This window comes from Lepisosteus platostomus, chromosome 6 (assembly GCF_059453375.1).
Source record: "Lepisosteus platostomus isolate fLepPlt1 chromosome 6, fLepPlt1.hap1, whole genome shotgun sequence".
NCBI lineage: Eukaryota > Metazoa > Chordata > Actinopteri > Semionotiformes > Lepisosteidae > Lepisosteus > Lepisosteus platostomus.
The window spans coordinates 6,487,587-6,514,142 of NC_142616.1; the positions used below are offsets into that span (position 1 = coordinate 6,487,587).

Sequence of the window (26,556 nt, forward strand, 5' to 3'; positions counted from 1 at the left end):
CTTTTCTGACATCTGTGTAATTTTTATGTACAGAACAGCACATGGCACACCAGCTGTTTTAACAGTTAACACTGATGTCGTTGAAGGGCTTGAGGGTTTTTGTCAGGGCTCAGGCTTCACTTCTCTCACTGTGGGTCTCGAGCACAGTAATACACAGCAGTGTCTTCAGTCTTCAGGCTGCTCATCTGTAAGTACATTTGATTTTTGGAATTGTCTCTGGTGATGGTGAATCTTCCCTGAACAGACTGGGAATACCATGTGGTACCACCACTGCTGCTAATACCCGCCGCCACCTCCAGCCCCTTTCCAGGTGCCTGCCTGACCCAGTGCATGTTATAGCTGCTGAATGTGAATCCTGAGGCTGTACAGGTCAGTCTGTGAGATCCTCCAGGCTGCACAACTGCAGGTTCAGACTCAGTCAAGACCTGGGATAGAACACCTGTGAAAGAAACAGTATGATTTATATACTTGAAAAGGAGAACATTTTAAATACATTTCTACTTTTTAATTAAAATCTAACAATTAAACATACATTAAAACATGACATCAATGGTTATCTACTTGGAAAAATTACCAGAGGGATCCTCACCTTGGAGAACTGTCATCACCACACAGGTGACAATGAAAATCTTCATGGTTGCTGATTTCACAGGGCCGTGACTGAAGTTTCAGCCTCTCCTTCAGTGATAAATGCTCAGCAGATTTGCATAACACTCCCTCTCTCTCTAAGAGCCAGGAGGTACAGTATAAAATGGGTTGACATGCACTTCTTTTCAGCACTTAACTAAAAACACTATACTTATTACTCCCATGGCATTACACACTCTAATATACAGATGCAGCCATTCAAGATGCATGGTACAACCCGTACCGCACAAAATTATCTACAGTTCATTGCATTGTACCGCAGTACGTGATTGGCTGGCCAAAATGACTGACAGGGGCACTCGTGGTGCATTGGTTGTTCGTAAAACAATTGCTTCATTTAATCTCTTTACTGTGCATGTTTTAATCCACTTAATATTGAGTATTAATATTAAATTTTACAAATAAAAGGAAATTTTAGTAGCTGGGCATAAAAAGAAGAGGAGCATAATGCGTCTGAAGGTCATATACGATATTAATTTAGGAACATAAACATATTATGTAATTAATAATAATAATAATTCTGGACACTCCACTCAAAGCGCTTTACAGGTAATGGGGACTCCCCTCCACCACCACCACCAATGTGCAGCATCCACCTGGATGATGCGACGGCAGCCATAGTGCGCCAGAACGCTCACCACACATCAGGTATCAGTGGGGAGGAGAGCAGAGTAATAAAGCCAATTCATAGATGGGGATTATTAGGAGGCCATGATTGGTAAGGGCCAATGGGGAATTTGGCCAGGACACCAGGGTTACACCCCTACTCCTTTCGAGAAACACCCTGGGATTTTTAATGACCACAGAGAGTCAGGACCTCGGTTTTACGTCTCATCCGAAGGACGGTGCCTGTTTACAGTATAGTGTCCCCGTCACTATACTGGGGCATTAGGATCCACATGGACCCCCTGCTGGTCCCACTAACACCTCTTCCAGCAGCAACCTTAGTTTTCCCCAGGAGGTCTCCCATCCAGGTACTGGCCAGGCTCACACCTGCTTAGCTTCAGTGGGGCTGCCAGTTGTGAGTTGCAGGGTGATATGGCTGCTGGCTATGTAAACTGTATATGGCTGGTATTGGTAGTTGAAATAAAAAATAGACATCAGTATTCCACTTTCTTCCTAAACATTTTAAGCATCAACGGTTTTCATTTGGTTACATACTGTGGTTATTTTGGAAAAGTTTTTTCGTGCTCCTTCTGGCTATATTAAGTTTATATAGTTCATAAAAAGTTATAATGTTTTAACCTTTTCAATGAATACTTGCGACAGTTATCGCAGTAAAAGAAATGCATACTTTTTAGAATTTGATTAATAGGGAGTATAATTTGGAATCGCGCATCTAAAGAAATTAATAACGATATAATTATATTCATATAGCTCAAATGATGACAGTAGTACACTTTCTTTGTAAACATCTGCATCAATTTGACTCATTCACCCTCGATTACTTGGAAACTTTTTGCCTGCCCTGTTAAGTTGTTAAGTGGCACGTTGGTGTAATGGGTTAGGCGTGGACCACGGTAATACTTTGAGCTTACAGCCTGTCCAAGGTCATTCATTATTTATACTATTAGTAATATCTTCCATATCGCATCAAAATTGGAACATTTTAACAAATGTATGAGGTGATACACAACGTGTCTGATCTATAACTCTTAAGTGTACAGAATAATTTCTGCAGAGTTACACAACCTCGTCTCAACAGTAAACAACAGTCACTGGCTTACTTGAAGGTGTAACATGTCTTCACTGTTATGGTACTGTTTCAACATACTGTACTGTACAGTATGTTCTCCATTACCGCTATAAGAACAATACAAGCTTAAAAAAAACAAAACAAATGTCAAAATGTCCAAATGTCCAAAATATGTTTCCAAAATATTGTATCTGCCTAGTTACACAACTCCATATTAATATTAATATCAAGTGGTATTAAATCAGTACAATTTTTATTTTTTTACAGTAACAGCAAGTGGTGTTCTTACCACAGTACATATTCTTAGAAAAGGATAAAACACTATAACTTTTTATGAAGTACACAATATAAGCTTAATAATGTTAGAACAAGCACGTTAAAACCAGAATCCATGTAAGTTACCAAGTTAAAGACTTTGATGCATTAAATGTTTATGCATAATTAAAATATTTATGATGAAGGTGGAAGGTTGTGTACTTTTGTCCAACTGAGCAATCTTACTTTTATAAAATATACTGACTTTTTAAGTTTAATGTTTAATGATTAACATGGTGTAATGCACAGCTTAAAATTATTAAATGTCTAAAGAGTATAGAACTTAAATTCTTAATTGGAAAAAGAATGTCACTCAGCAATATCCTGGATTCAAAATCGGGAGTTTTCTAGTGACAGCTTAAATGCGACTTAAACATGAGACATTAAGCTTTATTAGCTCCACCTGGCGGTTTTACAAGGTGTTTCCGGATACTATTATCCTATTTAAAAAAAACATGCGGTATAATGCGGTATGATGCCGTATTAACGCAGTGTACTCCGCGCATTTTGAATAGCTGGAACTGTATAGTAAATGTGAAAACCACTCTCTAAATTACAGCAGATTTTGAAACATGGTTTGACCTCCTTTTATTTTGGAGTGAAATGTTTTCAGTTATAACACCAAGCAGTTTCAATGCCGTGGTTACAACCAGTAGAGAAACAGGAAGGGGACAGTGCTCCAGAGGATTGTAACTGATCGCGTCCTGCAGGTGGTTAAACAGGATGTGTCTGTGGTGAGATTTTGCATGGGGATCCACAGCAGTGTTAAACAGGAGCTCTCATAGTGTGGGGGGCTGCAGTCTTGGATTTGTGATGCAATGTTACCTTTTGTATGACTGCTGGGGAACCTCCTACAGGTGTTGAATGAGCAGAACAAGACAAACAATTTTCCTGTGAACATTTAAGTTGATATTTGTGTTTTCTTGTGTCCTCCATGGGAGAACTGCAGGACTCAGCTCTTCCATAACAACAGTCTCATGCCCCCTGGGCGGTTCAAAGGCTCTTGTTTCCTGTTTCCCCAGACCCAGCGCAGACAGTGTGGACATGATGTAAAGAGCAACACACACAGAATCATTGTGCCTCACTCTCACCATCATCTTCATCATTATTACACTGTGAGAAATGAATTACTGTGTGTTTCAGACAGACACAGGTTATGATAGCGGGAGAGAAGAAGACACAGAGGAACAGTAAAAGGCAAAGAGTGTGGAGGTAAGTCAGATTAGGTCAGAGCTCCAGGTGAGACTATTATTGTTGCCTCTTCCACTTGACAACACAATACACTTATGCAGATAAATGAGACTGCATTTTTTCTTCACCTTATAGCAAAGAAGAATGTTTCTTGTGTTGGAAGGAATAATTTTTTTTTGTGGGGGTCTTCAATGCAACTATCACACAGCTTTTTACACTGATGTTGTATTGCCCCCTGCTGGCCATTGCATGTCTGAACATGACTGAAAATAACGCCTCATACATGGCATGACTTCAGGACATTTTGAGTAATATAGTCATGTTTGAGTCAGAATATTGACTGTGAACAGAAGCTTACTTTTTTTCATAAGTGGTACTTTGGTGTTCCATGTCAGATGTTGCCTGGGATTTTATTCTGTATCTGTATTGTTCACTTTTTTAAACTGAATTAACTGTGTTATACTGTAGATATACGGCAACAATTCTAGAAAAAACAGCACATGTCTGTTATGAGCAGATTTCTTATTCCTTGCATGTGCACTAGCATATAGAAATGGCTGAATGATTTCAGAAGCAGTTGGGAGTTCTTGACAGGGCTCAGGCTTCACTTCTCTCACTGTGGGTCTCTAGCGCAGTAATACACAGCAGTGTCTTCAGTCTTCAGGCTGCTCATCTGTAAGTACAGTTTACTGCTGGAGTCGTCTCTGGAGATGGTGAATCTGCCCTGGACAGACGGGGCGTAGTACTGAGCAGGACTGCTATTAGGGTTGATACGTGCCAGCCACTCCAGCCCCTTCCCAGGAGCCTGTCTGACCCAGCCCATGTAAGAGTCTTTAAATGTGAATCCAGAAGTTGTACAGGTCAGTTTATGGGATCCTCCAGGTTTTACTACTGCTGGTTCAGACTCAGTCAACACAATCTGGGACTGAACACCTGTGGGGGAACAAAATAAAAATATTCAACTTTTTGAATACTTTCATAGACAATGTCAATATTTGTAAGTAAACATATGAGTGTCATCACCTGTGAAGCACAGAGTTGTCACAATCAGCGCTGTTAAGACCCTCATTGCTGACTGTTGAGACTGAAAGGTACTGAAGAGAAACTGACTGGCTGCTGTTCAGTCTCTCAGCTGTATCATTAATAAGGGGCTGTGAGTTTGCATAGGAGCCTCCTGCAGGGGTGGAGCAGAGCTGCACAGCCTTTAAATTCACTGACACAGGACACTGGACCCAGTAAGGCTTCTCACAGTAGGGACACTAGTACAGATCCTATAAACTAAAGTATTGGATGTAATATATTGAAAATATTTATTTTAAGTTAAGTTTTATTATTATATACAAAGATATAGATACATTTTATCTGGGTACTTTTTTAAACACTTAATTAAAATGAAGTTTCAGCTCTTACATGAGAAGTTAGTTTTCCTTAGTGACTATGACTTTCACATTCAGTAATTAAAGAAATTAACTTGTTAACCTACATTTCTTAATTAACCAGTGTAAGGTGATGGTTGTGACTTCCTTGTTTCAGCCTTCTGATACAAAACAACACTCAGAAAAAAGCATAAGAAAAGTTACTGTAGATGTGGGTGGCTGTTTCTCTGTTGCCTGAGATTTGTGCTAAATTGCTGAGATTCAGCTTCAGCAACTACAGACTACTTCTGGATGCTTCTTAATATTTTAACTGCTCTGTTTTGGACACCGTTGGAAATATGCATCAGTTTTACATGAGTGTGATTTTTTTCTGGAAAAAAAAAAGAATGATGCATATGTTTATGTGCTTGATATTGGGTAGCTTTGAGAAAGTAACTGGAAGATGTTCTTGATAATTAGGCATCTTTTTGCTCTGTGTGCATTACGTAGAGAGTCTGTTGGGGGTTTTGCGTCATTAAAACAATGACCAGGTGGCTCACAATCAGCCACACAGGACAGGGGCAGAACTGAACACAGTGTATGCCTGCACAGTCAGCCTGCTGTTTTTTTTCCAGGATTGACATCACAACTATAAGGCACAGTGTCTTCTACACAATCCTCACAAACTCAGTTCTGACATCTGTGTAATTATTATGTACATGACAGCACATGGCACAGCAGCTGTTTTAACAGTTAACACACTGATGTCATTGAGGGGCTTGAAGGGTTTTTGTCAGGGCTCAGGCTTCACTTCTCTCACTGTGGGTCTCGAGCACAGTAATACACAGCAGTGTCTTCAGTCTTCAGGCTGTTCATCTGTAAGTACAGCTGATTCTTGGAATTGTCTCTGGAGATGGTGAATCTTCCCTGGACAGACTGGGAGTAGTACAGTGCCTTGCGAAAGTATTCGGCCCCCTTGAACTTTTCAACCTTTTGCCACATTTCAGGCTTCAAACATAAAGATATAAATTTTTTATTTTATGTGAAGAATCACCAACAAGTGGGACACAATTGTGAAGTGGAACGAAATCTATTGGATTTTTGAAACTTTTTTAACTAATAAAAAAATGAAAAGTGGGGCGTGCAAAATTATTCGGCCCCCTTGCGTTAATACTTTGTAGAGCCACCTTTTGCTGCGATTACAGCTGCAAGTCGCTTGGGGTATGTCTCTATCAGTTTTGCACATCGAGAGACTGAAATTCTTGCCCATTCTTCCTTGCAAAACAGCTCGAGCTCAGTGAGGTTGGATGGAGAGCGTTTGTGAACAGCAGTTTTCAGCTCTTTCCACAGATTCTCGATTGGATTCAGGTCTGGACTTTGACTTGGCCATTCAAACACCTGGATACGTTTATTTGTGAACCATTCCTTTGTAGATTTTGCTGTATGTTTGGGATCATTGTCTTGTTGGAAGATAAATCTCCGTCCCAGTTTCAGGTCTTTTGCAGACTCCAACAGGTTTTCATCCAGAATGGTCCTGTATTTGGCTGCATCCATCTTCCCCTCAATTTTAACCATCTTCCCTGTCCCTGCTGAAGAAAAGCAGGCCCAAACCATGATGCTGCCACCACCATGTTTGACAGTGGGGATGGTGTGTTGAGGGTGATGAGCTGTGTTGCTTTTACGCCAAACATATCGTTTTGCATTGTGGCCAAAAAGTTCGATTTTGGTTTCATCTGACCAGAGCACCTTCTTCCACATGTTTGGGGTGTCTCCCAGGTGGCTTGTGGCAAACTTTAGACGAGACTTTTTATGGATATCTTTGAGAAATGGCTTTCTTCTTGCCACTCTTCCATAAAGGCCAGATTTGTGCAGTGTAAGACTGATTGTTGTTCTATGGACAGACTCTCCCACCTCAGCTGTAGTTCTCTGCAGTTCATCCAGAGTGATCATGGGCCTCTTGGCTGCATCTCTGATCAGTCTTCTCCTTGTCTGAGCTTAAAGTTTAGAGGGACGGCCAGGTCTTGGTAGATTTGCAGTGGTCTGATACTCCTTCCATTTCAAGATGATCGCTTGCACAGTGCTCCTTGGGATGTTTGAAGCTTGGGAAATCTTTTTGTATCCAAATCCGGCTTTAAACTTCTCCACAACAGTATTACGGACCTGCCTGGTGTGTTCCTTGGTCTTCATGATGCTCTCTGCGCTTTCAACAGAACCTTGAGACTATCACAGAGCAGGTGCATTTATACAGAGACTTGATTACACACAGGTGGATTCTATTTATCACCATCAGTCATTTAGGACAACATTGGATCATTCAGAGATCCTCGCTGAACTTCTGGAGTGAGTTTGCTGCACTGAAAGTAAAGGGGCCGAATAATTTTGCACGCCCCACTTTTCATTTTTTTATTAGTTAAAAAAGTTTCAAAAATCCAATAGATTTCGTTCCACTTCACAATTGTGTCCCACTTGTTGGTGATTCTTCACATAAAATAAAAAATGTATATCTTTATGTTTGAAGCCTGAAATGTGGCAAAAGGTTGAAAAGTTCAAGGGGGCCGAATACTTTCGCAAGGCACTGTATGTGCTGCTACTGTCATACATGACAGTACATGGTCATAATTGCAGCCATCATCTCCAGCCCCTTCTCAGGAGCCTGTCTGGCCCAGCCCATCCAGTAGCTGCTGAATGTAAATCCTGAGGCTGCACAAGTCAGTCTGTGAAATTCTCCAGGCTGGACAACTGCAGGTTCAGACTCTGTCAAGACTGGGATAGAACACCTGTGAAAGAAACAGTATGATTTATATACTTGAAAACGTAAGGTAAACAAGTTTAAATGCATTTCTATTTTTGAATTAAAATCCAGTTATTAAACATAAATTAAAAAATGAGATCAAAGGTTATCTACTTGGAAAAAGTGCCAAACCAAAGCCCAAATCCCCACCTTGGAGAACTGTCATCACCACACTGATGATAATGAAAATCTTCATGGTTGCTTGTTTCACAGGGCTGTGACTAAAATTTCAGCCTCTCCCTCAGTGATCAGAGATAAATACTCAGCAGATTTGCATATCACTGTCTCTCTAAGTGCTTGGAGGTATAAAATGGGTTGACAACTAGAGAAAGACCGAAGGAACATGTTGTTTAAATGGACTCAGCTCTCCCGTTTGCAGGTGAACTCTTCTTGTGTTTTGTGGTATATGCTGTGTGTAGTATACTGTAGGTATTGTCATGATTAATAAACATTTCTTTAACCCAGTGTGCCCGAATTCTTAGTCTTTTCGCATAAGCTGTGTCAGATTGTGAAGAATTCATCTGAAATGATTCATCATATTTGAAACAATAATTAATATGTCTGAGACTTTAATCCAAGGAAAATTAATGCATGATAATTTTATTTAAAATGTACATTTCCAGAACTTCAAGTTCCAGAATTCTACTTTGTATAATACAACAAATTGAAATGATTAAAAATAAATTCAATAAAATAAACAAAATCTAAAACCAACTAAATAACATTTGCAAAAGATTTCAGAGACAGTAAAAGCACAATCTGGAATGGAAACAGAAGCTATCTATGCAGCCTGTTCTGGTTCAATAGTGGTGATTTCCAGTGCTCTACATTAGAAAACACCAATTCCTTAAAGAAAGACCACATGGGGAATAAGCGATGTTATTTCCTGTTATGTACAGAAGCAACTGGTTGAGATCCAGATCTTGAGACGTTAGTGTGTTTTTTATTGAAGATGTGGTTTGTGGTTTGGATGTTTCCTTCAGGGCTCCTGCTCTGGGTCAGTCTCTGTGCTTCATACTTCACACAGTAACACACTGCCATGTCTTCAGCCTGCAGGCTGGTCATTTGTAGATTCAGCAGCCAAGTGGAATTGATGGTGAATCTTCTGCGGACAGAGGGGATGTAGGCAAATGTGTTGCCATCTGGAATGATCTCCCCAAGCCAGTCCAGTCCCACTTCAGGTTTTTGATGTATCCAGGCAATCCAGGAAGGTGACCATCTGAACACTCAAGTTTAGCAGGGGAGCTCCACGGATTCTCCAGGCTTCTTCACTTCCGATCCTGACTGGGTCAGTACATTGTCCAACTGGATACCAAAGGAGAAAACGGAAAAAGGAGTTTGAAATTAAGGTACAGGGACTTGTTGATCAAGATGAATTAATAGGAAGGTGTTACTGTCATTTAGTATCGGAATGTCAGTATTTTCTGGAGATGTGTGGAACCAATCATCTCCACTTCTAACTTGTGAAATGACTTCAACAGAAAGAAAGCATTTTCAAGGGAGCACCTCAGATCTCCACAGTTACAGGATTTTTCCAGGATACAAATGTGAGGTGAAATTTCTTGAATTAATTAATTTAATTTCTGCATTAACCTACAGGGCAAAGTAATATGTCTCAGACAAACAGAGACTACCTCATGCCAGGGCGGCTGTGTAGTGTAAGAGTGACCCCTGCTGACTGAAGAAGATATGGCAGGTGGGACACCACCCTTCTTTATTTTTACAGTGTGAATTCCTGTAGTGTTATTATACAGTATGTTAAACTCTGTGATGTACAGTAAATGTGTAAACCAGTCTCTAAATCACAGTAGATTTTGAAACACGGTGACTTGAATTTTTTAAATTAGATTTCTGTGAATAATTACATTGTGAGGCAGACATTCACAAAACACGTGTTTCAATATACTTTAATTAATATTTAATATCAACAGTACATTTGCTGTCCAACATTATGCTTTTTGCTAATAGACAGTGTATCTTACTATAAAATAAGTATTTGACAATGAAGCATATTTACTGCATTCAAGTTGTAAAGGGAAGAAAAAAATCATTTTTAAGTCAAAATAAAGATTTTTTTCATAAATTATCATAAAGAATAATCTTTGATAAACTTTGAAAAAGATGTATCCCAAGAGAAAATTTTAAGTTTATTATAGACACAAAACAACATTTCTGGAGACAGATTAGCATGAATCTAAAAAGTGTTGTAAAACTGCTATTTAGAATAATAATAATTTATAATAATAAATTAGAATTCACAAATGCTTCTCTGTTTCCTTCAGTGTAGCTGAATCATAATTTGTTGCTCCTGATAAATGGAATTGGTTTGCTAATGTGAATCACATAAAAATATCACATGCTCAACTTCAATTACGGGTTAGATATTGGCAACCTCTCTTTTCCTTTGGAGTTAAGGTTTTGTCTTCCTGAATATACAGTAAGGAGTTTCTTATTCAGAAATGAGTTTGATAAACTGGTGCATCAGTTAAGAAAAATTTAATATTTTCTTAAAATATTTTATTAATTTGCGCAATTTGATCTCGTTTTGAACTTGAATCTCTGGCTTTTGTGACTATTTACACTACGTGGATTAACATATTAATCTTCAAAATCTTTACATATGCAGCATTGATATGTCGGAGTGATTTCAGACATAGTTGTGGGTTTTTGTCAGGGCTCAGGCTTCACTTCTCTCACTGTGGGTCTTTAGCGCAGTAATACACAGCAGTGTCTTCAGTCTTCAGGCTGCTCATCTGTAAGTACAGCTGATTCTTGGAATTGTCTCTGGAGATGGTGAATCTTCCCTGGACAGACTGGGAGTAGTATGTGCTGCTGCCACCACCACTGCTAATTAGAGCCACCCACTCCAATCCCTTCCCAGGAGCCTGTCTGACCCAGCCCATCCAGTAGCTGCTGAATGTGAATCCTGAGGCTGTACAGGTCACTCTGTGTGATCCTCCAGGCTGGACAACTGCAGGTTCAGACTCAGTCAAAACCTGGGACTGAATACCTGTGAAAGAAACAGAATGTTGTATATACAGTACCTGAAAATCCAAAATGAACATTTGAAATAAATGTATACTTTTGAATTCAAATCTAACAATTTAACATAAATTAAAACATGAGATCATTGGTTATCTACTTGAAAAAAGTACCACAGCAAATCCCCACCTTGGAGAACTGTCATCACCACACTGATGATAATTAGAAACTTCATGGTTGCTTGTTTCACAGGGCTGTGACTGAAGTTCAGCCTCTCCCTCAGTGATCACTGATAAATTCTCAGCAGATTTGCATATCACTCTCTCTCTCTAAGGGCCAGGGGGTATAAAAGAGGTTGACATGCACTTCTTTTCAGCTTTAAACTAAAAATACTATACAGTTCTTATTACTCCCATAGCATTACACACACTAATATACCAACCAATGAAAAACAATGACAACATATTTTATTATTTAGATTTCGATGCAGAAGGCCAATCTGTCATTTTTCTAAATATAAAGGTCATGAACTTTTTCTTCATGAGCTCTAGAACATTCTTTGTCCTGTATTAAACTTGGTTTTATTAGTTGTAATTTTCCTGGGCAGGTTGGTACAGCAGATGGTTTCTGACAGGCAGTAGAATCTCCTGCTCTTTTCCCCACAGCTGTGCTGTAGCTCATCTTAGACTTCTGTGTCCTCTGACATTCCAGTATAGTGATTGTCCCCTGCTGGAGCACATTAACAAGTGCAATATTAACTATTATCATATTTCTCAAATTTAATTGAAATTGAATATCTAGCTATCAAAAATAAGTGTGCATAATAAATTTGCTTTATATAATTCAAATAAAAACATCAATATAACTTTCTCATTTTTGTATTATCTTCCCTGTACTGTGAGCTCCCTGTGTTTCCTGTGTGTACGTTTGGATCTTTAAATGAATATTAATGAGTATTTTGTCATTTATTTGCCTTCAATCAATATTTGTGTGATTTATGATTCCCACTGATTTAATTAAGTTAGCATGAACATTACCACACACCTCTCTCTGAAAGACATCAAAGTTAACTCAAACCCTGAGCCTGTGGAGGTCTTGAATGTGAAGTCTCTCTCTCGACATGTCCCAAATAGACCTGACCTGTGCTGCTTCTTGATGGTGAAGTTCCCACACTTAACTGCAGGCCAGGAGGCGCTGTCTTTAAAACTCAGTGTTGATACCAGCACATAAACTGTTTTATTTAATAAAATACAACAATTAGGAGTTGTAATGTACACTACTTTGTCCACAGTAATTCACAAGATTTCACACTGCAGGCCATATAGATCAGTAAACACAACACTTGTCTAGAAAAAAATGTTGGTTTATATAATAATGTGGTGTTTCTACTAGTTAATGCTAATAGTGTTATAGATCATATTCCCTCAATGGGAACAACAGAAAACACAACTAGATTGAAACCTGGGGAAAATGTTGTTTAAAAAGGATCGGCTTTCCCACCTGCAAGTGATCTCTTATTTGTTTATCTGAATTGACTGATCTCACCCTGGATCGTGTTGGTGTTGGTACTGTATCTGTAATTCTGCCAATGTGCAGCTCTGACACAAGACAGCTTTATTTCAGGCTTGAGTGAGGGAGTGAGAAACTGGGCTTCACAAGAGGTCACAGGACCTACAGGATGACCCCATGGAATCTCTCACAGCAGCTGTTAAGCTGTCAATTCACTTGATAAACAGTGAAAGTGTTCGTGCAGTGTCAAGCTTCCTGTCTGTGAATGAAACCTGTTATATTTGAGGGTATGAGTCATACCTCTGAGTTCACTTCTCTCCCTGGGACTTTCAAGCACAATAATAGTGTAGCAGTGTCTTCAGACTTCAGGCAGTTTATCTGTAAGTACAGCTGATTTGCTGGAGATGGTGAATCTTCCTCCTACCCTCTGGCTGTACCATGAATTACTTCCACTGCCACCCATTCTGTTGCCTTCCCAAGAGCCTGTCTGATCCTGTTCATGTTGGAGCTACAGAATGTGATTCCCGAGGCTGTACAGGTCAGTCTGTGAGATTCTCCAGGCTGCATCATTGCAGTTTCAGACTTAGTCAACACCTTGGGCTGAACACATACTTAAGGAAAAACATATTGTATTCATTTGAAGAGTTAAAGTTAGCAAATTTATAGAATTTGGAATGAAAAACACATCCACCAATTAAATCTTCAATAAAAATACATCAAATAGTATTTACTTTGAAAATGTACCATATCAAATCCTCACCTTTCAGAACTGTCATTACCACACAGGTGAAAATGAGAACTTTTGCTTTTGATAGAGCTGCGATATTGTCTGAGCTCTGAGTGAAGCCCTCTAACAGTGTCTCCTGCAGAACTAGTGTCTGATCTCAGTTTCAGCCTCTCCCTCAGCGAGCAGAAATAAGACCTCCTCATAATTCCCATCTCTGAGCTGGCTCCAGCACTCTGCTCTCCTCCCCATTACCTGTAAGGTGCTTTATAAGTGTAAGGAATTATTATTATTATTATTATTATTATTATTATTATTATTATTATTATTATTATTATTATTATTATTATTATTGTTATTTACACTAGACAATGTCAGTATTTATGGACTAGCAAAGCCACTGTTGTTTTGTTTAGCCTGGGATGAAGCAGTACCCTGAATGTTTACTGCATTAACCCTCCCTCAATTAATTATTAGTATGAACATTTGTAGTGGATGTAACAGCAGCAATAGCTATTATAAGTGCTTAGAGCTGAAAAGTTTAATTCTGAATGGGGGGAGTTTGTGTGGAATTTGCATGTTTCCCCTGTATTAGCATGTGTTTTCACCAGGGCAGTGACCTGTTAATTATTGTCAGTAAACCTTGTACATGTGTGAACAACTTGTCCTTTGATTCTGGGATAGCCTCTGTGGTCCATTATCAGGAACAGACTGGTTTCTGATAGTGAATGGAAAGTACCAATGAATAGTACTATTAATACTTTACTTGTCTGGGGATTTAATCCAAGGAAATTTACAGCATGATAATATTACTTAAATAATTACATTTAAGTGCAAAAATGCTGTTTTGTAATTTACAACAAAATGAAAAATATAACATCCACACTGCATGTTTAAAGCAGTCTCAAATGACAAGAGTGCTTTGCCATTCTTAAAATGAATACAACTGAAAACAAATTAAATAACATTTGCAAGAGGTTTCAGGGACAGTACTTAGTTGCGTCGACATGATTTTCCCCCTTGTGTGTGAAGGAGTTTTATTCTTCCGTGTCATATATTTTGTTTGCATACAGCTCCACCTATAGACAAACCAGAGTGTGCATTGCAAAATGCAGAGCCAGCTGTGCAGCCTTTAGACGTTGATTTGGGTTTTGAAGGAGCAGGAAAGAGCTCGGTACAGTTTGTGCAGAGCTCTCCATGAATCCCCTGGAGATACTCAATTTCTGACTCATGAGGGTTTTTGTCAGGGCTTAGGCTTCGATTCTCTCACTGTGCCTCACGAGCGCAGTAATACACAGCAGTGTCTTCAGGCGTCAGGCTGCTCATCTGTAAGTACAGTGTGCTGCTGGAGTCCTGTCTGGAGATGGTGAATCTGCCCTGATTTGTCTGGGGATACCGTATGTCGCCACCACCAGGACCAATAAGAGCCAACCACTCCAGCCCTTTCCCAGGAGCCTGTCTGACCCAACCCATGTAGTAGCTGCTGAATGTGAATCCTGAGGCTGTACAGGTCAGTCTGTGAGATCCCCCAGGTTGCACAACTGCAGGTTCAGACTCACTCAACACAATCTGGGAGTGAACATCTATAGAAAAAGAAGAAATATGTAATTTCACCAGTTTTGAAAACCTTCATATCAAATGTCAGAGTGGTAGCAAACGTTTGAGAATAATCACCTGTGATGCACAGAGTTGCTACAATCAGCGCTGTTAAGACCCTCATTGCTGATTGTTCAGACTGAAAGGTAAAGAAGAGAAGCTGACTGGCTGCTGTTCAGTCTCTCAGCTGTGTCATTAATAAGAGGCTGTGAGTTTGCATAGGAGCCTCCTGCAGGGGTGGACCAGAGCTGCACAGCCTTTAAATTCACTGACACAGGACACTGGAGCCAATGGGAAAATTAATTCTAGATACCATTGTATTGTGTGCTTGAGAAATAATAGCACAGTTGTTATAGTCTTATAACAATAAGAATTAGGGGATGAATATTTCTTGTGTGTCAACTCTTTTTAGTTATTGCATTCCAGACAGCAAAGCTGATTTTTTTAAGCTGATTCTGAAGATGGTGAATATGTCATGGACAGTCTGGGAGTAATATATTTATGTCAGCTCTAATATTGGCCACTCACTCCAGTTCCTTCCCAGGAGACTGTCCTGATATAGATGTATTAAGAAATAATCCTCTACTCCAGTGGAATATGCAGTGTCATGTGATATTAAGGCATATATATGCTGTGGTACTCCATTTGAAACCCTTCGAAGCTCCTTGCATTTTCTTATAATAATGTAGTTCTGTTTTCATTAATCCGTCTTTCAACTGCTTGAGTGTATATGTGATTCTCAATATGAATGAATGGATCCTGGTCTTAATGGAAGAGCACAATTGTTAAGACAATAATAAAACCTGTTAACAAATGAAGTCTGATCCTTGTCCTGATACAGAACAGACTTACATCCTCTAAGCTACATTGCAGAAGTTACTGTGAGACATTTTCCTTATTACTTACTTCCATCTCCTGGTCACTATAGGAGTTTCATCTAGATTGTTCTGCAGCAGTTTTATGCCTGAGTACCCCCAGAGTGTTGACTAGATTAAAAGACTAAGCCTGGTTTAGAGACAGATCTCTAAATGATAATTGAATAAAATTACAACAAAAAAAAATCATTTCTCAATAGTATAGCAGAAATTTGTATTAAACGTTGTAAAAATGTATTGTTTTTTTTCTGGCCGATAGAACACCAGTCATTTTAGCAGTTGGCACGTTGACACAACTGAGTGATTTCAGACCATTGAAAGCATTTAATAAAAACAAGTGTTAAGACGTCACTTCTCTCACTATGAATGATAGGTGCAGTAATACACAGCAGTGCCTTCAGTCCTGAGGTTGTTCATCTGTAAGTTCATTGCATTGCAGGGGTCCTGCCCAGTGCAGCACAGTGAAGGTCTGACACCTCAGTCCAGTCTGTCAGTGCTGCTCAGATCCTAGTGAGGCTCTGGGAGGAGGTGTGTGAATTCTGTCAAGATTTGAATGCTGGCTCTTTGCATTGCAACTGTGAACATTTTCACTTGCGTACATGTGGGTACATTGCAACATGTTGTTTTAAGACTTACTGGACGTTTTGATAGATTCATGTTAATAAAGGCTGGAGTGTGAGTAACAAGTCCTAGTGTAAGTAAGTGCTTCTCTATTTGCTTCAGTACAGCTGAATCAGTCTTCATTTAATTGAAGAAATTGCTTTGCTAATGTGAATCAATGCAATGTATCACATGCACTATTATAACTATTGCTTAGATATTTGTAATCATACGGTTCTCCTGGAGTTTAGATTTTGTCTTCTTGAATTCAGTGTTGAGTCACTTGTTCAGAACTCAACTTAGTAAACAGGTGCAGCGGTTTTGTGAATTACAATCTTTTTATAATATTTTCTTATTTTGCTCGATTTGATCTTGTGTTGAAGTTGAATCTCTCTTATGCCCTCGTTAAATGTTTTTCATCAGTAACTCAAATTAGGTAGACGGAAGTTAAACATTTACAGTAATACAGTATTCATCGCCTATCATTTTTTAGATATGTATTTTCAATTTTGAACATAAATGTTTATAGCTGACTTTTCTGATTATTGAAACTGTGTAGTGTTTGGACATTTTGAAAATAGAAGGAAATTAATAATTCTCTCAGGGAGGCAATTCAGAATAATACAGTATGTGATACTGGGTGCTGGGTGAATATTCAGTGTGAGTACAGTGTTTCCTTGATTGATAGATGTTGACTGGTGTTTTTGTTCTCTGACTGTATTCTTCTGATCTTTACATATTTATATTGTTAACTGCATTGTAGATATAAGACACTGTCTAGAAAAAAACATTGTTTGAATCACAGAAATGAACATTATAAATCTGCTTAATCTTAGTATATGCAACATTCATACAGCTGAGTGATTCCAGACACAGTTGTAGGTTTTTGTCAGGGCTCAGTCTTCACTTCTCTCACTGTGTATCTCTAGCGCAGTAATACACTGCAGTGTCTTCAGTCTTCAGGCTGCTCATCTGTAAGTACAGTTGATTCTTGGAATTGTCTCTGGAGATGGTGAATCTTCCCTCTGCGCTCTGGCTGTACCATGATTTACTTGAATCAGGACGGATTCGAGCCACAGACTCCAGCCCCTTCCCAGGAGCCTGTCTGATCCAGCCCATGTAAGAACTGCTGAATGTGAATCCTGAGGCTGTACAGGTCAGTCTGTGAGATCCTCCAGGCTGGACCACTGCAGATTCAGACTCAGTCAAGACCTGAGATTGAATACCTGTGAAAGAAACAGTATGATTTATGAACTTGAAAATGTAAACATTTTCAGTAAATGTATATTTTTGCAATAAGAAATCTAACAAATAAACCTGAAATAAAAATTAAGATTAAATTGCCACATGAAATCCTCACCTTTGAGAACTATCATCACCACACAGATGGTATTGAGAATCTTCATGTTTGTTTGTTGTACAGGGTGGTGACAGTGTTAGACCTCTGTATGAATCCCTGGTTCTCCTGTAGCAATAGTATCTGACCTCAGGTTCAGACTCTCCCTCAGTGACCAGACATAAATGCTCAGCAGATTTACATATTGCTCTCTCTCTCTGAGACACGGAATGTATAAAATGGGTCAACATGCACTTCTTTTCAACATTAAGCTAAAAATACCACACTCATTACCCCGATGACATTACACACACACTAAGATATCAAGAAAATGAAAAACGAAGTCAATGTCTTGTAAAACTGTACTAAACAGTAGTACAATCAGACTCTTGAGCAAAGTGAAATGAAGGAAGAGGTGCTGTAATGGGATATTGTTGTGTTTTAAAGCCAAGGATGAAAAAGTACCAAGAAAATTATATGCGTTATCATTTTCTGATTTAATAATTATTATGAACATTTGTCCATTACTTCTGGATTTTTTATTGGGTTCTGGACTAGTAGAGAAAGAGCTTGGACATGAAATACTAGCATTTCAAACGCAAATGAGACAAATCTCAGGAAGTTCTGTAATATTGTGCAGAAAGTCACAGTCTCTTCTACCATCTCCTGTCATCTTCACATGTAGAAGCTCATTCCCTTATATTCTGCAAGATCTCAAGAATGTAATATGCTGTTAGTAACCCAGTAATACGTGTTCCACTGTAAAGATTAATTGCATGGTTATTAACAATACATGGATACATCAGTTCTTCATTTGTTTTGTGAGTTTTGCAATCATTAAAACTAAACTGTTGCCAACATATTACTTTGTTTGATTGTTTTACCCACCAACACAAAATTTATTGTAAGTTTCATTTGAAGAGTTAGAGTTGTGCTCTGCTGGTTTCTGTGTGGGCTTGACATTGCCTTGCTTCACTGGGAGTCTCGAGCACAGTAATACACAGCAGTGTCCCCAGTCTTCAGCTCTCTCCCCTCCGCAGCGGGTTATTGGAAGTGTCTTTAGTGATGGTGAACCTGCCCTGGAGTGTCTGCGCATAAACTGCGTCCGATCCACAACAGCACTTTCCCAGGAGCCTGGCAAATCCAGTGCATCCAGGAACTGCTCATGGAGAATCCAGGGACTGTAGAGAACAGGTTCACAGAGTCTCTTGGCTTCTTCACCTGAGGCTCTGATGAGGTTACTGGGTATGAACACAGTTCCTGGATCTTGGGTTTTATTCTGAAAAGGGGTAGTATTGTGGAATTATTGTGGAGTTTATTCCCGTGTTCACATGTGTTTTCACCAGGGCTCTGATCTGATATTTATTTTTCATAATTATTCATTATTATTTTTGCCAGTAATCTCTGTATGTGAGTAAACAACTTGTTTTCCTTCCAGGGGACAGTCCTGCCTTGTGTCCTTTGATTCTGTGGTAGGCTCTGAGGTCCCTTATCAGGAACACACAGCTTTCTGAGAGTGGATGGACAGTATTATTAATACTTTATTTGTTTTAGGATTTAATCCAAGGAAATTACAGCATTGTGATGTTACTTTAAAAAAATAACTATTATAACTATTTTGTGATTTACAACAAAATGAAAACATAACATTTTCAAAATGCACTAAACCTAAAACAAAGTTAAATGAAATTTGCAATAGGTTCCAGACACATTTAAGCACAGGCTGTATGGTGACCAACTAGGGAACATAATCTATCAATGCAGCCTGTTCTGGTTCATAGTAATGTGTTGATTTCTAGTGCTCTGCATTAGAACACTCCGATTCGTTAAATAAAGACCGTATGGGGATTCGTTTGTGTCAGTTCTGATATGCACGGAAGCAGCTGGTTGAGATCCAGACCTCGAGACATTAGAGTGTTTTTAATGATGTTGTGGTCTGTGGTTTGGAAGTTTTTGCCAGGGCTCCAGCTCTGAGTCAATCACTGTGCTCCATACTTCGCACAGTAATACACTGCTGTGTCTTCAGCCTGCAGGCTGTTCATTTGTAGATTCAGCAGCCCGGTGGAACTGTATTTGAAGATGGTGAATCGTCCGCGGATGGAGGGAATGTAGTTAATCGTGTTGCCGTCTGCACTGATCTCCCCAAGCCATTCCAGTCCCATTCCAGGTTTTTGACGTATCCAGGCCATCCAGGAAGAAGACAAACTGAACCCTGAGGTTTGGCAGGAGAGTTTCACGGATTCTCCAGGCTTCTTCAGTTCCGATTCTGGCTGGGTCAGGACAATGTCAGACTGGACAACTAAGGAGAAAACAGGAAGAGAAGAATGAGATTCATTAAAATCAGATACCTCTGTAATTTCAAAAGGGACATTTAATTACAACTTACATGAAGTGACTACATGCAGTAGGAGTAGAGAAGTTAAAGTCCACATGACACCTCTGACAGTTGTGTACTGCACTAAACCTCTGAATGTGTGATGATCTTAGATCTGTTCCTTCCTCATTAAAGGAGAAATATAATGAACCAGGAGACCAGCAATATTTGCATAATTTTAAACGGGTGGGGCTCTCGCATGGTATAACCTTCTGAAAGAAGTTGGGTAGGTGGGACTGCACATAATGGCACATAGACTTGTTGCTTGACATGACTTTAAAACAATCTTTTAGCATTATTATTATTGCTACTATTTACACTAAACAATGTCAATATTTTCTGCAAATGAGAATGAAAGAAGAATGACCATTTCCAACTCGTGAAATGACTTCAGTAGCAAAAATACATTTTCAAGGGAGGTCCACAGTCTGCGTTTGTAGGAGAAAACTGTGAACAGAAATTTCTTTAAATTACTAATTTAATTTCTAGCGTTACTCAACATGGCAGCTAATACCATTCAAGGAAGCTGAGACTACCTCAGGCCAGGGGAGTGTGGGGAGACCAGAGTGTGTGCAGTGTGGGAGTGTAGTGGTAGAGTGACCCCTGCTGACTGAAGAAGATATGGCAGGTGGGACACCTTCCTTCTGTATTCTTGCAGTGTGAATTCCTGTACAATTCCTGTATGTTTAACTCTGTGATGTATAGTAAATGTGGAAACCACTCTCTAAATTACAGCAGAGTTTGAAACGTGACATGATTTCCTTTTATTTTGGAGTGAAACGTTTTCAGTTATTTGACAATGGAGCATAGTCTGTGCTTGTTATGTGAGTTTGTAGAGGGATGAGAAAAGTGCATGTCAGCAGTAATAAAGATATTTATTTTCTCATTAAAATCCAAGTATTGAACTGTTAATATGAACACCTGGATAACCATGAGTCAATGGTGGGTAACCTATTGCTTTAATATAATGAATTTTTGTCTTCACCAATTAAAAAAGGATCATTTTAATTTGTTTGTGTATGAAGGTATGTATAAATATTCCATTAGGAATCACAATATTTAGTTGTTAATTCCACCCACTGATACTAAACATACAATCTGTGCATGGTAAAATGAGAAATTAAGGTGCTTTCGAAATGTACTGTAAGAAATTGACATTTTGAAAATCCATAAATGTCATGATGGCAAAAATTAAATGGAGAATACAGAAAAGAATTGCACTAGTTGCCTGGATTTGAAGAAAAAACATTTTGCCTGTTTTCTGTGTGTGGGAGGAACTCTTTCTGTGACTGTGAAGCTCTTGTACGGCCTCAGTGTGACTCTTCCACACAGTGATACACTGCAGTGTCTTCAGCACCCAGGCCTTTCCCTTGCAGATACACAGTGTTTTTGGAGGTGTCATCGGTCAGCGTGAACCGACTTTGAAGAGACTGCGAGTAATATGTGACACCAGAACGAATCTCTCCTATCCACTCGAGTCCTTTTCCTGGAGCCTGACGAATCCAGTGCCTCCAATAACTAGTGATCGAGAATCCTGATGTGGAGCATGAAATTCTCATGGATTCTCCAGCCTTCTTCACCTGTGCCTCCGACTGCACAATTTCACAGTTTCCATCTGGAACAAAATCACATAGAACATCAACGCAAACATCAGGCTTTTGTTTTATTTATAAAGGACAGAAAACTCACACTGTTACTGGAATGTAAAAAAAAAATAGGATTTTAAAACTCACACTGCATGGAAACCAGAAGGAATAGGATATTTCCAACCTCAAACATTTTGTCTTTTTTAAGAGAAATGAGCTGTGTTTTTCATGAACAGAAAACACAATGCAGTTTCGATGCCGTGGTTACAGCCAGTAGAGAAACAGGAAGGGAACAGTGCTTCAGAGGACTGTAACTGATCGCGTCCTGCAGGTGGTTAAACAGGACGTGTCTGTGGTGAGATTTGCATTGGGATCCACAGCAGTGTTAAACAGGAGCCCTCAGAGTGTGGGGGGCTGCAGTTTTGGATTTGTGATGCAATGTTACCTTCTGTGTGACTGCTGGGGAACCTCCTACAGGTGTAGAATGAGCAGAACAAGACAAACAGTTTTCCTGTGAATATTTAAGTTGATATTTGTGTTCTCCATGGGAGAACTGCAGGACTCAACTCTTCCATAATGACAGTCTTGAGCCCCCTGTGCGGGTCATAGGCCCTTATTTCTTGTTTCCCCAGACCAGGCGCAGACAGTGTGGACATGATGGAAAGAGCAACACACACAGAATCATTGTGCCTCACTCTCACCATCATCTTCATCATTATTACAGTGCGAGAGGTGAATTACTGTGCGTTTCAGACAGACTCAGGTTATGATAGCGGGAGAGAAGAAGACACAGAGGAACAGTAAAAGGCAAAGAGTGTGGAGGTAAATCAGATTAGGTCAGAGCTCCAGGTGAGACTCTTATTGTTGACAACACAATACACTTATGCAGATAAATGAGACTCCATTTTTTCTTCACCTCATAGCAAAGAAGAATGTTTCTTGTGTTGGTAGAAATTATTTTTTTTGTGGGGGTATAGCTGAATCATTTATAATAAAAGGACAAAAGCTGTGAGCATTCAGTTTTTACTAATGACTGTTTCCTAAGATAAAAAACAAATCTTTAATCTTTAACAAAGGTTTAAACCTCTATGGGCCATATTTATTTTACGTCCCCTAAACTTCACCACAAAGTAGCATATGCATTTAAAGTTTTAAAATATCCCATTGGAGGAGAATAACCCTGGTCCCCCTAGAGAGTGAGGGGTGAACGTCCAGAGTATTTATCAACATTTCCAACTTGTAAATAAATAAAACCAGAATGCTTGAATAAAATGGAATTTCAACTTAATTCTGCGTTAATAAGGTTTTTATTACCACTTTTGGTCTGATTGCTTGATTAAATACACCTTTTATTCCCTCCCTTTTCACCAGAAATACAGGAGAACAGTGTTGTGTACAGTACAGAATATCTTCACAGCAACTGTCACACAGCTATTTACACTGATGTTGTAGTGCCCCCTGCTGGACATTTCATAATGTCTGACCTTGATTGAAAATAACGCCTCATGGCATGACTTCAGGACATTTTGAGTAATATAGTCATCTTTGTGCTGTTTGAGTTACTATACTAATATATAGTAAATATTGATTGTGAACACAGACTTTCTTTGGTTCCTAAGGAGTTCATTGGTGTTCCATTTTTAAACTGAATTAACTGTGTTATAGATGTACGGTAACAATTCTAGAAAAAACAGCACGTGTTATGAGCAGATTTCTTATTCCTTGCATGTGCACTAGCATATAGAAATGGCTGAATGATTTCAGAAGCAGTTGGGGGTTTTTGTCAGGGCTCAGGCTTCACTTCTCTCACTGTGAGTCTCGAGCACAGTAATACACAGCAGTGTCTTCAGTCTTCAGGCTGCTCATCTGTAAGAACAGTTTACTGCTGGAGTCGTCTCTGGAGATGGTGAATCTGCCCTGGACAGACGGGGCATAGTTCTGAGCAGGACTGCTATTAGGGTTGATACGAGCCACCCACTCCAGCCCCTTCCCAGGAGCCTGTCTGACCCAGTGCATGTAATAGTCTTTAAATGTGAATCCTGAAGTTGTACAGGTCAGTCTGTGAGATTCTCCAGGTTTTACTACTGCAGGTTCAGACTCAGTCAACGCAATCTGGGACTGAACACCTGTAGGGGAACAAAATATAAATATTCAACTTTTTGAATACTTTCAAAGACAATGTCAATATTTGTAAGTAAATATATGAGTGTCATCACCTGTGAAGCACAGAGTTGCTACAATCAGCGCTGTTAAGACCCTCATTGCTGATTGTTCAGACTGAAAGGTACGGAAGAGAAGCTGACTGGCTGCTGTTCAGTCTCTCAGCTGTATCATTAATAAGGGGCTGTGAGTTTGCATAGGAGCCTCCTGCAGGGGTGGAGCAGAGCTGTACAGCCATTAAATTCATTTACAAAAAACACTGGAGCCAGTGCACTTTTCACAGCAGGGACCCCAGTACAGATCCTATAGAGTATTGGACGCAATATAGTGAAAAAAAAAAAGTTTTATTATATACAAAAGTATAGATACTGTAGTTTATTTAAACATGTTCTTAATATGAACTTTCTGCTCTAACATGAGAAGTTAGTTTTCCTTAGTGACTATGACTTTCACATACAGAAATTAAAGAAATGACTTGTTAAGCTACATTTCTTAATTAACCAGTGTAAGGTGATGGTTGCAACTTCCTCATTTCAGCATTCTGATACAAAACAACACTCAGAAAAAAGCATAAGAAAAGTTGTTGTAGATGTGGGTGGCTGTTTCTCTGATGCCTGAGCTTTGTGCTAAATTGCTGAGATTCAGCTTCAGCGACTTCAGACAACTGCTGGATGCATCTTAACATTTTAACTGCTCTGTTTTGGACACTGTTGGAGAAAAGCATCAGTTTTTCATGAGTGTAATTTTTTTCTGGAAAAAAAGAAAGATGCAACTGTTTATGTGCTTGGTATTAGGCAGCTGTGAGCACATAACTGGAAGATGTTCTTGATAATTAGGCATCTTTTTGCTCTGTGTGCATTACATTGTGAGTCTGTTGGGGTTTTTGCGTCATTAAGACGATGACCAGGGGGTTCACAATCAGACACACAGGACTGGGGTAGAACTGAACACAGCTTATACCTGCACAGTCTGCCTGCTGTTTTTTTTCCAGGATTGACATCACAACTATAAGGTACAGTGTATTCCACACAATCTTCACAAACCCTTTTCTGACCTCTGTGTAATTATTATGTACAAGACAGCACATGGCACACCAGCTGTTTTAACAGTTAACACACTGATGTCTCTGCGGAGCTTGAGGGTTTTTGTCAGGGCTCAGGCTTCACTTCTCTCACTGTGGGTCTCGAGCACAGTAATACACAGCAGTGTCTTCAGTCTTCAGGCTGCTCATCTGTAAGTACAGCTGATTCTTGGAATTGTCTCTGGAGATGGTGAATCTTCCCTGAACAGACTGGGAGTAGTATGTGCTGCCGCCACCACCATTGCTAATAGTAGCCACCCACTCCAGCCCCTTCCCAGGAGCCTGTCTGACCCAGCCCATGTAGTAGCTGCTGAATGTGAATCCTGAGGCTGTACAGGTCAGTCTGTGAGATCCCCCAGGCTGCACAACTGCAGGTTCAGACTCAGTCAAGACCTGGGACTGAACACCTGTGAAAGAAACATAATGTTGTATATACCTGAAAATCCAAAGTAAACAATTTAAATAACTTTCTACTTTTTAATTCAAATCTAACAATTTAAGATAAATTAAAACATGAGATCAATGGTTATCTACTTGGAGAAAGTACCACAGCAAATCCCCACCTTGGAGAACTGTCATCACCACACTGATGATAATTAGAATCTTCATGGTTGCTTGTTTCACAGAGTTGTGACTGAAGTTTCAGACTCTCCCTCAGTGATCACTGATAAATGCTCAGCAGATTTGCATATCACTCTCTCTCTCTAAGGGCCAGGCGGTATAAAAGAGGTTGACAGGCACTTCTTTTCAGCACTAAACTAAAAATACTATACAGTACTTATTACTCCAATGACATTACACGCACTAATATACCAATCAATGAAAAACAATGAAAACTTTTTAAATTATTTTGATTTCGATGCAGAAGGCCAATCTGTAATTTTCATGAACTGTTTTTTCATGAGCTCTATAACATTCTTTGTCCTGTATTAAACTTGGTTTTATTAGTTGTAATTTTCCTGGGCAGGTTGGTACAGCAGATGGCTTCTGACAGGCAGTAGAATCTCCTGCTCTTTGCCCCACAGCTGTGGTGTAGCTCATCCTAGACTTCTGTATCCCCTGACATTCCAATATAGTGACTGTGCCCTGCTAGAGCACATTAACAAGTGCAATATTAACTATTATCATATTTCTCAAATTTAACTGAATTTGAATATCTAGCCATATAAAATAAGTGTGCATAATACATTTGCTGTATATAATTCAAATATATGTGTTCATTGTGTGTCTGTGTGCCTGTTTTTGGATGCTAAAATGAATATTAATGAGCATTTTGTCATTTATCTGCCTTCATTGTGATTTATGATTCCCACTGATTTCATGAACTTTGGATGAATATTATGACACACCTCTCTCTGAGAGACATCAAAGTTCACTCAAGCCCTGAGCTTGTGAAAGACTTTAATGTCAAGTCTCTCTCTCCACATGTCCCAGATAGACCTGACTTGTGCTGCTTCTTGATGGTGATATTCCCTCACTTGACTGCAGGCTAGGAGGCGCCATCTTTAAAATTCAGTTTTGATACAAGCACATAAACTGTTTTATTAAATAAAATACAACAATTAGGAGTGTTAATGTACATTGACCACAGTAATACAGATAGATTTCACACTGCAGGCCATATGGATCGGTGAACACAACACTTGTCTAGAAAAACAATGTTTATCCATATTATAATGAGGCATTTCTACAGGTCAACGATCAAAGTGTTATGGATCATATTCCCTCAATGGGAAG

The 26,556-nt window shown here is 39.3% G+C and overlaps 1 gene segment (V, D, J or C); it reads right to left on the minus strand.

Moving 5' to 3' along the window:
• Positions 1 to 5,936: 5,936 nt before the first annotated feature.
• On the minus strand, positions 5,937 to 9,061 carry LOC148659786 (Ig heavy chain V region 914-like). The segment is given in 5 exon segments: positions 5,937 to 6,159; positions 7,362 to 7,365; positions 7,815 to 7,982; positions 8,147 to 8,217; positions 9,032 to 9,061. Coding segments are annotated over 5 exon segments (411 nt in total).
• Between the last annotated feature and the right edge of the window lie 17,495 nt (positions 9,062 to 26,556).